The sequence below is a fragment of the Monodon monoceros genome, unplaced genomic scaffold (assembly GCF_005190385.1).
Source record: "Monodon monoceros isolate NGI ecotype Baffin Bay Population unplaced genomic scaffold, NGI_Narwhal_1 Super_Scaffold_5, whole genome shotgun sequence".
Taxonomy (NCBI): Eukaryota; Metazoa; Chordata; class Mammalia; order Artiodactyla; family Monodontidae; genus Monodon; species Monodon monoceros.
The window spans coordinates 77459122-77471601 of NW_021703782.1; the positions used below are offsets into that span (position 1 = coordinate 77459122).

At 39.1% G+C, this 12480-nt stretch overlaps 1 protein-coding gene across 3 annotated transcripts in view; it reads left to right on the top strand.

Annotated features, from left to right (window-relative positions):
* MELK (maternal embryonic leucine zipper kinase) overlaps positions 1–12480 on the top strand; it is a 78333-nt gene that overhangs the window by 12430 nt on the left and 53423 nt on the right. For 2 of the 3 annotated variants that reach the window (XM_029202807.1, XM_029202808.1), the window contains exons 5-8: positions 3389–3532; positions 4469–4537; positions 6277–6369; positions 11127–11225. In XM_029202807.1, the coding sequence (XP_029058640.1) occupies positions 3389–3532; positions 4469–4537; positions 6277–6369; positions 11127–11225 (405 nt within the window). The remainder of the gene's footprint in view (positions 1–3388; positions 3533–4468; positions 4538–6276; positions 6370–11126; positions 11226–12480) is intronic. The other variant, XM_029202809.1, reaches the window with a different exon arrangement.

Below are 12480 nucleotides of genomic sequence, written 5' to 3' on the forward strand. Positions count from 1 at the left end.
CCAGCCGCTCCGCGGCACGTGGGATCCTCCCGGACCGGGGCACGAACTCGTGTCCCCTGCATCGGCAGGCAGACTCTCAACCACTGCACCACCGGGGAAGCCCCAGGTCTGTGTCTTTATTCCTGTCTTACCCCTAGGTTCTTCATGACATTTTTTTTTTTCTTAAATTCCATATATATGTGTTAGCATATGGTATTTGTCTTTTTCTTTCTGACTTACTTCACTCTGTATGACAGACTCTAGGTCTATCCATCTCATTACAAATAGCTCAATTTCGTTTCTTTTTATGGCTGAGTAATATTCCATTGTATATATGTGTCACATCTTCTTTATCCATTCATCCGATGATGGGCACTTAGGTTGTTTCCACCTCCGGGCTATTGTAAATAGAGCTGCAATGAACATTTTGTTACATGACTCTTTTTGATGAAAGATTAAATGTTAAATGGCTTACCTGTTTGAGTTCTGTAACAATTTAGATCAAGTAGGCATATATAATAAATTGGAGATACATTGTAAATGTATCCTTTCTGATACCCTCCTAATGGGATGGTGTAATTTAGTGGACAGAATATGTTAGAATTTGTTCCTAGAGGGAAGGATTCATTTCAGTGTTATATGATGTATTAGCCTAGGGCTGCCACAAATGTGGTTTAAAACAGGAACTTACTGTCTCATAGTTCTGGAGGTTAGAAGTCTGAAATCAAGGTGTGCACATGGTTGCTTCCTTCTGAATCGTCTGTTCTATGCCTCTTTCCTAGTTTCAGATGGTTGCTGGCAATCCTTGGCATTCCTCGGCTTATAGATGCACCATCTCTGCCTCTGTCTTCAAATGGTGTTGTCTTACCTGTGTGTCTGTGTCTGTGTCCAAATTTATCTCTTCATACAAGGATACAAACAATTGGATTAGGTTCCACCCTAATCCAGTATGACCTCATTCTAACTTGATTACATCTATAAAGACCTTATTGACATATAAGGTCACATTCACTGGTACCAGGTGTTAGGACTTGAACATATCTTTTTGGAATGACACAGTTCAACCCGCAACCTATAGGTAGACTTTAGTGTATGTGTTATTTGAACCAAACTCTTTCAAGTTTTAACCTGCTCCTCTTGGCTTGAAATGTAAAGTCTTTAGAACATGTATCATTCATCTCATTTCATTTTCCTTAGTCTCAGCCAAATAATTTGTAACTGCACATCATTTTGACAGATTAACTCTGTTTTAAAAGCACATTTTAAAATTCATAATGCTGAAAGTTTTGGACATAGGACCATTTTCTCTTTATTACACTGTAGATCCACCCACATGGTTTACAGTGGTGAATTTAAAGCCTTTTTAAAAGTTGATCCTTTTGTCCAAATTAAATACTTCAAAAAAACCAAAATCCATGAACCTGGGACAAAATTTAAAGGATACAAGAGAGGGGACTTCCCTGGTGGTCCAGTGGTGGAGAGTCTGCCTTCCAATGTAGAGGATGCAGGTTTGATCCCTGGTTGGGGAACTAAGATCCCACATGCTGTGGGGCAACTAAGCCTGCGTGCCACAACTACTGAGCCCATGTGCCTCAACTAGGGAGCGTGCGTGCCGCGAACTACAGAGGCCCTGTGCTCTGGAGCCTGTGCTCCACAACTAGAGAGAGAAAACCCGCACGCCACAACTAGAGAGAGGCCTGCGCCGCAATGAAAGATCCCGCATGCGTCGAGGAAGATCCTGCGTGCCACAACTAAGACACAGCCAAAAAAAAAAAAAAAAGAAAGAAAATAAATTAAAAAAATAAATATTAAAAAAAAAGATACGAGAGAGTATATATTGAAAAGTAAAATTCTCTCTCCCCTCTGTCCCAGTCATCCTGTTTCCTTTCCCTTATGTTAATCACTTACTTTTTTGGTTTCCTATGTATTTTCCGTGTACTTAGAAATACTTATGTATATTTTATATATATATATATGTGTGTGTGTGTGTGTATTCACATATATTTATGTGTATGTGTAGCTTACTGGTTTCTGTAACACAAATGGTCACATACTATAATATTATTCTGTACCTTTTCTCCCCCCTATTTAACATTTTAGCTTGGAGACCATCAATGCATATTCATAGAGATTTTTGATGTTTTTGTTTTACTCTATTTTGTATTTCTTTATTTGAAAATACAAAGTAGGCTGTTTTCTTTATGTAAATCTTATTGGATAGCATTTTAAAAATTGACTAAGTATAATTTATATACAAGAAAATGAACACATTAGGTACATAGTTTTTGAAAAAGGTACATACCCGTGTATTTCCCACCCCACTCAGGGTATAAAACATTTCCACTACACTAGAAAGTTTTCTCCTGACCCTTGAAGTTAATCCCTGTTACCCCACCATCCCAGTGCCCTTCTCAACAACCACTGACCTGATTTTTATCACCAGAGATTAGTTTTACCTATTCTAGAGCTTGATAAAAATAGGATCATACAGTGTGTACTCTTTTGTATTTGGCTTCTTTTATTCAGCATAATGCTTTTTGCAAGTCATTATATCAGTATATTCTCTTTTACACCTTGCTTTTTTCACTTAATATTGGAGATTGTTTCATATCAGCTTATAAAGAGTTTCCTCTTTTTTTTTTTTCCTTCTTTTTATGGCTGCATGGAATGCCATTTTATGTAGTGTGAGTACATTCGCGTTGTTTCCAGTCTTTTGCTGTTACAAGCTATGCTGCTGCAGTGAATGATCTTAAACGTGCATTGTTTTTTGATGTGAGAGTGTATCTATAGGTGTTCCTAAATGTGAATGTATGAGGTCATAGGCTATCTCCATCTGTAATTTTAATTGATATTGCTAAAATGAAATGAAATCTTAAATGGAAACCCCCATTTACAGAATAGTGGAGCTGCTCTGGTGAAGAAGGGATGGAAAGCCTAGATAGAGCTTTGTGCTCTGGTACCCATTCTTTTGTAGCCTCTGAGGAACTTGTGTATAATTGGTTCTTTCTGGTATAGACTGAAAATCACTGATCTTCCGAATGGAGAAGCAATAATTGCTGCTGGGTTTTTGTTTGTTTCAAGTAACTACACTAAATGTGAGTGCATTAAGATTAGAATGGGTATTAATACTTTGCTATAAAAATATAAAAACCCTGAATGAACTTAAAATCACAGTGGTAGTTGGTTCTACTTCTACTTACTGGTAATAAAACTGCTCGAGACCAAAAACTGTTGTTCTCTTTCTTGGAATACTGAGAGTGTATTTTTGAATGTGCCTTACTTAGTTTGTTCCCTTGCTTGTAAATTGAATTAATAATATCTCTGAGTTAGGTATAATTTTTTATTTTAAATTCCTCTGAAGCGATTTCTGTAAGTAGTAACAATATTTATGTGACTATTGCTCTTTAAGTATTGCCCTGGAGGAGAGCTGTTTGACTACATAATTTCCCAGGATCGCCTGTCGGAGGAGGAGACCCGAGTTGTCTTCCGTCAGATAGTGTCTGCAGTTGCTTACGTGCACAGCCAAGGCTTTGCTCACAGGGACCTCAAACCAGTAAGTGACTGCTTCACAGATGGGCACCTGAGAGTTCAACATCATTTACCTGTCATTACTAGGTTTCCAAATGTTCTTTCTGTTTAGAATTTGTCTGGGCTTTGCTTTTTGTTGTTGTTGTTCTATTCCTAATGTATCACTTCTTTTTCCTCCTTGACTTTTGACTCCTGGTAGGCTCTTCAGGTTAGACTTATTATTGGCATTCTTTTTCTCTGTCAATTATGTGTGACATTACAGATATCTTTGTAGTCAGCTGCAGAATATGAACCTCAGGGTTTTATTTCTAGGAAAGAAGAGTTGTAGTATTTTCTTTGAGAATATTGTCATTGAGTATTTTCCTCTCAATACTCTCTTCCTGACACCATCTTCCTTTAATTTTCATTCCATTATGCTTCAGAAAGGAACAGTTCAGTGGAATGAACAGACTCAACTTTTCAAGGACAGAATAAAAATTTGATACTGTTAAGTCTGTAGGCTCTGACTAATATGCATGATGGTGAACATGGATTTTAATGTTATTTGGTACTAGGGTTAGGGACCTAGAATTGGTCTAACAAGATATGGCAGTTTCTATCCTTTTCCCTCTGTTTCTATCCATTCCCTCTGTTTATATCCAACACTTTGATTTGAGTTCAAACTTGCTCTTTTTGTTCAAACTTGCTTTTGGCACACATTGTGTTTGCTTGTAGTTGAACCTCAGAGCACCAAAGAGAAAATGGTTTATGCTAATGTGTCTTGAGGGGAAGCAGGATAGTTATCAATATTCATCTTCTCTTCCCTTATGTTCTTGTCATTTCATTCTTTTTTAATGATTTTCATTCTTGTACCCACGCTGTTTAATATAAACAACCTTAAAGTGATTTTAGAAATAGCTAGAGGTGGGATGTGATATAAGGAAGACAGTATATAGTTATGAAAATATCTTTGTTTTTTCAGGAAAATTTGTTGTTTGATGAAGATCATAAATTAAAGCTGATTGACTTTGGTCTCTGTGCAAAACCCAAGGTAAGTGCAGAGATAAAAATGCATTTATTTCCTTTGTCAGTGTACCTCTTAGTATGTTATCTTACGCTGACTTCCACTTAGTCTTTATTGAGCCTGGTTGCATCCATTGAGAAGAATGTTCAATTTCATGGTTTTTATAAGTTCTCTAGATGATTTTAATATACAGCCAAGGTTGAAAACCACTGCCCTAGGTCCAGAGTTTGTCCTGCTGAAGACCCCATGGGTATGCTGTGAGAGAATTTACAGCACCTAGGTGACAGGAGGCCGTCACAGTGTGAATGCTGAATTGACCATGTTCTTGCAGTTAGAGTGTGTTGCCACTAGATGATGCCTTTGTTGATTTAGATATGAGTTTTGGGAATTTAGTGCAAATCTGTTCTTTATTATCCAAATGGTTATATAACTAGCAGTTAGTTACATTTTGAGAGACAATCCCCTTTCCTTCTAATAGAAGAAGGAAAAAGTCCATATGCACTTTAATTTGCACTCCATAGTTAGGTACTGGTGTTCTCCAGCATACCTTCTCTTTGAGGTGACTTTGAACTTCTCCTGTGTGGCTGCTGTAGGAAGCTTCCTCCCGAGTTCTCTAATGATGGTATTCACAGTCTCTAAAATGAGCTGTCTACCCTCATTAAGGATGTTGAAATTTCAGCCCTGTCTCAGCCCTTTGGAGTCCCATGATTATTTCCTGCCCCAATCAGAATTAGCTGCATGCAAAGGGAGGCCAGATTTTGCCCCTTTGGCTGAATGTCTGATTCTTTCTGATTTTCCTCTCCTTCCCTTGGCTCTTCAGAGATTGTCAGTCGAGTTTTGTGTCTGGGAACCAAATGCTAGAAGGCATTTTTTTTCATCAGCAGGCAATAAAGATAAAGCGTACTTTGAGCAGATACGCTGGTTTTAAGTCATGTTCATCACAGGAGGCAGTGGAGAATGTGTGTGACAGACTCCCTTAGCCTTTATTTATGGCTGCCACAGATTCAACCCACACAGACACCATCTCAAAAAGCAGGGGTTGGCTGGGAGAGGGTGGCCTCAGCTTTCCTAAGCTGAGGAGCTTACTTCTGGGTGTGTGTAGCAGTTGTAAATGAAATCTCACAATTTCACAAGTCATCTGCCATTTGTGGAACTCTGTATAACTGTTGGGCAGTGGTATCATTTTCATTATGTCTCCATATTTCTGTGGGAGACCAGAGGAGGTTGAGCAGATTCCTCATCTGAACAATCTGGAAGCTCAGGTCATGATTTGTGTTATAACCGAGTCTAGAAAGCAGACTCCCAAGGCACTATTCTGTGCAGCATTTGCTCTCTTCCCTCTAGGGGAAAAGAAACTCTTCTGTATTTGTAAAGATTTGATATTGGAGGTAGGGTCCCATAGAGAAATAACCCTTTTTCCTTGAGTACTTGGGAGTGGGAAGACATGGGTGCTTGGATGTATGCTAAGCTGATTATTATGCTAATGGATGCCTAGGGAAGTACGAACCTGACTTGACTGAGCTAAGGGGAGAAGGATTTTTTTTGTGTCGGGTTGTCGTGGTATTGGAAATCAGAGAAGAGGAAGCCACATGTGCGTGCATGCACATAGGCAGAGTATTGAGTTGGCAGCAGAAGTCTTTTATTTTTATTATTTGGGGTAATTCTTCATCTAGCATCTCTCTGCTTGTGCTGAAGAATGTTTATCAGCGTTTTAATTTTCTTAAGGGCTCTAGTTAATAAGTGTTTCATTTTTATCTTATTGGCAGGGTAACAAGGATTATCACCTGCAGACATGCTGTGGGAGTCTTGCTTATGCCGCACCTGAGTTAATACAAGGCAAATCGTATCTGGGATCAGAGGTAATTATTCACTGATTAATTCAATATATAACCAATATATGTTTATTGGTGACCTGTAGTGAGTCAGGCACTGTATGTTGAGGGTGTAATGAGGTAAGAAATAAACTTGTTAATCAAAGAGCTGTCTATTCAGAGAGTGAGATATGTAAAGTAATAAGTGAAATGAACAACTTGCAATAAATATAATAATACACAGTATACTTCTGAAACAAGGATATATTTCTGGTTGTTGTGGTTGCTTTTGTGTTTAACTGTGCCATAGTTTTAGACTGATTAGTCCAGCCAGGTAGAACATGAGGCCAGGATTATAGGCGCAGTTTTCAGAGATGCTGGTTAGCACAGAGAAAACGTGTACTTTGTTCACAGCCAACTATTCAAGGCCAGCAGTCCCGTGTAAGAGGCCCAGGCTCAGAAGGCCTGGGCATTGCCTGCTTAACCACTGGCTACCGCGAGCTAGTCAGCCCCTTCCACTCTCTGGAGTACTGGTTTTGCTGATATTAGTATCATAAAATTAAAAAGGTTTAGTTGTCAGAAGATCTGGAAATGCTAGGTTGAACAGTTTTCTTTAGTTAAGGACATCTCCAAATCTTAATATGTTCCTGTACAGTGTCTTTTTTTTTTTTTTGCGGTACGCGGGCGTCTCACTGTTGTGGCCTCTTCCGTTGCGGAGCACAGGCTCCGGACGCGCAGGCTCAGCAGCCATGGCTCACAGGCCCCGCTGTTCCACGGCATGTGAGATCTTCCCGGACCGGGGCACGAACCCGTGTCCCCTGCATCAGCAGGCGGACTCTCAACCACTGCGCCACCAGGGAAGCCCTGTACAGTGTCCTTTGAGAGTAGAACATCACAGACGGCAGCTAGTCTCAATTTTATGCACCTACAGAATCCACTTTTTACGTGGAGCATCTTTTGGGACTGGTGTTATGCCGGAGAAACTTTGAGATATGCTGGTTTACTTAATTTGTAACATGAGAAGATGGGGACTAACTTGTTTTTGGTGACCTTTTATTTGGATATAATCTCAAACTTACAGAATAGTCGCAAATGTGGAATGAGGAACTTCTGTATATATTTAGCCAAATTCATAATTGTTTATATTTTTCCCTATTTGTTTTATCATTCTCTATGTTTGTATGTATGTGTATTATTTTTTGAACCAACTGAGAGTAAGTTGGAGACATCATACCCCTTTATCATTAAATACCATGTATATATTTCCTAAAGGAAGGACTCTCTCTTTTATAACCACACTTTAGTTATTGAAATCAGAGAATTTAACATTGATACAATTTATTAAATATTTATTTATTTGGCCGCATTGGGTCTTGGTTGCGGTGCGTGGGCTCTTCGTTGCAGTGCGTGGGCTCCAGGGTGGGCGGGTTCAGTAGTTGTGGCACACGGACTCTAGAGCGCTTGGGCTTAGTTGCCCTGTGGCATGTGGGATCTTAGTTCCCCGACCAAGGATCGAACCTGCGCCCCCTGCATTGGAAGGTGGATGCTTAACCACTGGACCACCAGGGAAGTCCCTGATACAATTATTTAATCCACAATTCATATTCAGATGGTGTTAATTGTACCAGTAAGGTCCTTTATAGCTATATTTTCCCTCTAGTCCAGGATTCCATTCAGGATCATGCATCGCATTGTTGTGTTTCTTTGGTCTTCTTTAATTTGAAAGAGTTCCTTAGGCTTTCTTTATCTTCATGACCTTGAAATCTTTGAGGAAGCCAGTTATTTTGTAAAATGTCCCTCAATTTGAATTTTTTTTTTTTTTTAAAGAATCAATTTTATTTATTTATTTATTTTTGGTTGCGTTGGGTCTTTGTTGCTTCAAGCAGGCCTTCTCTAGTTGCGTTGAGTGGGGACTACTCTTCGTTGCAGTGCACGGGCTTCTCATTGCAGTGGCTTCTCTTGTTGCGGAGCACGAGCTCTAGCGCACGGGCTTCAGTAGTTGTGGCACACGGGCTCAGTAGTTGTGGCTCACGGGCTCTAGAGCACAGGCTCAGTAGTTGTGGCTCACGGGCTTAGTTGCTCCGCGGCATGGGGGATCTTCCCAGACCAGGCCTCGAACCTGTGTCCCCTGCATTGGCAGGCGTATTCTTAACCACTGTGCCACCAGGGAAGCCCCCTTTTACTTTATGTGTCTATGAGTTTGACTATTCTAGGTACCTTGTATAGTAGAATCATACAATATTTTTTTGTGTGTGTGACTGCTTTATTTCACATAGTGTAATATCTTCAAGCTTCATCCATGTTGTGTAGCATGTATCAGAATTTCGTTCCTTTTTAAGCTTGAATGACATACCATTGCATGTATATATCACATTTTATTTTTCCATGCATCCGTGTGTAGACACTGGGATTGCTTCCACCTTTTGGTTATTGTGAATAATGCTGATAGAAACAAATATCTCTTTGAGACCTTGCTTTCAATTCTTTTGGATATACACCCAAATGTGGAATTGCTAGATGATGTGGTAATTCTATTTTTAATATTTTGAGGAAATGCCATACTCTTTTCTGTAGTGGCAGCAACATTTTACATTCCCATAACAGTGCACAAGGGTTCCACATGATAGATCCTTTCACAAAAATCCTTTGGAGTGAATACTGTTACTCTGTTTCATAAGATAAAGAAGATGAAGAAATTGAGGCTCAGAAATTAAGTGCCTTTGCAGGGTCACAGCTGGCAACTATGGGTCAAGATTTGAACTGAGTGAGGCCTTACTGCACACCTCTACTCTTTTCACTGTTCCATTCAGTCTCCCAGAAGGAGTGGTAATCATATGCCTGATGCTCACAAGATTCCTAGAGGTCTGGTGATGAGGCCCTGCTGGTTTGAATGCATCAAGATTTTCCTATAGGATCTTGTTTTCTTATCCATTTTAGTTCAACTTTCTATCCTTCTAGGACAGTTTCTTAAGGACAGTGTACCAAGGAATTGTCTGGGGGCACTTGTTAACATATGCAGAGCTCAGGGCTGTGCATGTTTAGAGTTTTTGGTTTTGTTTTCTGAGGTGGGGCTTTAGCAATCTTCATTCTAAAAAAAGTACTTTTGGTTATTCTGTTGCTTATGGTCCAGATCATGCTTTAAGGAATGTTCCATGGTAAACATCTCTAATTCATTTTGTAATTTCTCAGAGGAAGTGGTTTCAAACCCCTCTTCCCCCCAGTTATTTATTTCTTATTTGGCAGTTGGTAGCTTATAGATTTACTTGTATTTTCTTTGGTTTATGGTTTTAGTTGATTCATTTATTCTCATATCCATTTCAAAACAGTGAAGTGAAGGTGCTTTGACGCATAACTGAAGAATACTTTTTCTGCTTTTTTTTCTCTCTAGTAGGCTTTTGTAGATTTCTGTGGGGATGTTACTACTATTTTCTTCATCTTTTCCTTTAACCTCAGATGTAATCTCTCTTTTGACCTCTTCTTATGGCATTTGATGAGGCCATGTTAGCCCACTCTTCCCTGTGTAGTCTCTTTACCTTGACTATAACACCGTGGTCAGGAGTGCCATGCCGTCAAGACTCAATTTATAGATGAAGTATTTGATATCTTTCAGGCATAAATGGTTAATTTCTGACCTCCTGCAACTTGGAAGAAAAATCTGGTGTTTGCTTGAAAGTAAATTGTTCACTTGGGGCTTCCTAGTTGAGTCCTAATAATTTGAGGCGATTTGGTAGGCAGGACTAGGTGTGAAATTTGTGTTATTTAGTATAGGTACTACCTAGATGTGTGATGCTGCTGAAGTTATTTTAACTCTATTTCTCCCCTCTGTCCTTTCCCCCCACCTTTTTTTTTCTTTAAACATGCTACATGCTGCCCTTTTACCTCTTAAAATTTTCCTAAGGTAAAGGCTAAGCTCCTTTCTGGGACTGTTTTTTCTTGCCCCCTCCCCCCCCTTTAAAAAAAAATTTTATTGGAGTATAGTTGCTTTACAATATCGTGTTAGTTTCTACTGTATCCTTTCTGGGCTTTTGAGATTTGTAGGGCTATTTGTGCTGGCAGGCTAATGTCTATTCTCGATCCTTGAAAAATCAATTGTTGAACTTTATTAAGGTGTCTCTACATAGAGAGGACTTTACAGTATAGCTTAGTTACATTTGCAGATTATCAGCAGTAAATTTTAAGACTTGTTTTGATATCCTCATGCATGTTTACATAATCCTCATATGTAATAAACCCTCAGTAGTACTATAGTTTTGTCTTTCAGAATCAGAGACCTAGGGACTTCCCTGGTTGTCCAGTGGGTAAGACTCTGCACTCCCAATGCAGGGGGCCCAGGTTCGATCCCTGGTCGGGGAACTAGATCCTGCATGCATGCCGCAATTGAAAAAAAAAAACGAAAAAGAAAAGATCCCCCATGCCACAGCAAAGATCCTGCATTCTGCAACTAAGACCCACTGCAGCCTAAATAAATTTAAAAAAGAATCAGAGACTTAATCTCATCTTCTTCCTTATCATGCCGAATCCATCCAAACCAACTAGAAATGATTTTCTATTGAGCATTAGAGGGGAGTGCACTGAACTAGTCACTCTGAACTGAACTGGTCACTGGTCAAGAGACCTACCTGGGTGGCCTGCCATTGACTGGGTGACTTTGGACAAGCCTTCCTTTCTGGGCTTCAGACTGTACAAGGAGCAGGTTGAATTGGAAGATTTCTGAGCTCTTTTCCAGCTCTGTGAAGATTCCATGTAGTGCCCTTTTGAAATGCGTTCTAATTTTTTTTTAATTATTATTTTTTTCTCCTTCTCAGGCAGATGTTTGGAGCATGGGCATACTCTTATATGTACTTATGTGTGGCTTTCTACCATTTGATGATGATAATGTCATGGCTTTGTACAAGAAGATTATGGTGAGTATTACAAGGCACAGAATTTCATTGTAGAAGTTTTCTATATTGCAAACTATATGCTTCTATTTATAAAAGTACAAGAATAAGCAGAAGTAATGTATGCTGCTAGAAGTCAGGATAGTGGTTACTCTTGGAGGTGGTTAGTGACTGAAAGAGAGACATGGTGGGGCTTCTGTTTGGTTTTTGATCTGGATGATGGTTATACTTGTACTCAGTTTTTGAAAACTTATCAAAGTATACCTTATGATAGGTGTACTTTTCTGTATGAACATTATACTTCAGTAAGAAGCTTAACAAAACAAAAACAAATGGGAAAGTAGACATGTAAGCTGATTTTTCTGGTAAGAGTTTTTGTTTTGTATCCTGAAATGATGCCTTAGTAAGTTGCTGTGTTAAATCACATTTTTGTTTATAGTTATGTTAAAATAAGAGAAACTGTTTCTTTTTGAAGGTAAAATTTGGCTTTAAGGTATGATAAAAGCACAGTTAAGAGTACTGTAAGCTTTGTTAAAATCATATATGTCAGAGATAGAAAGTAGATTTGTGGTTATGGGGCTGGCGGGGGAGGGGTGGAGTGGCAGTGGGGAGTGACTGCTAACGGGTGCAGGGTTTCTTTTTGGGTTGATGAAAACATTCTGGAATTAGATAGTGGTAATAATTACACAACTTTGTGAATATTCTAAGAACCACTGAACAGTACACTTTAAAAGGGTGAATTTTATGTTATGTAAACTATATTCAATTAAAAAAACTCAAAAATCATATATAGGAAGGAAAATAGTAAAATTCTTTTTAAAGAGTTAATATTCAAAGCAAGCTAACAAAAGAAGACATGTAAAGAGGAAGAGCACCATATTCTGTCCATAGCAAGCCAAAGTCAGACCAGCAGAGCAACTTCTCTGAATGTGGCTTGAATTCCGTACTGTTTAACAAATATTTCCTAAAGGTCTTCTTTGTATGAGATACTGAAAGACGTGAACAAAGATCTATGAAACTTCATCATTGTCTGCCAGGTTTCTTGTTGGAGACAGATACAAGGCTATCTAAAAAGGGGAAAGGGTGAGGGGTGCCATTTTATAACAGCTTAAATGAAGTTAATACAGGAGTGGGTGTGGGATTTAGGAGAACATCTTATAGTAAGTGAAGTTTGAGCTGGGCTTTAAGAGAAAGTTAGAAGCACTTCAGAAAGGGTTGTGGGAGAGAGCATGCCTGGTAGGCAGTATCAGCCAAGGCGTAAGATGGGAGAAACGTGGGA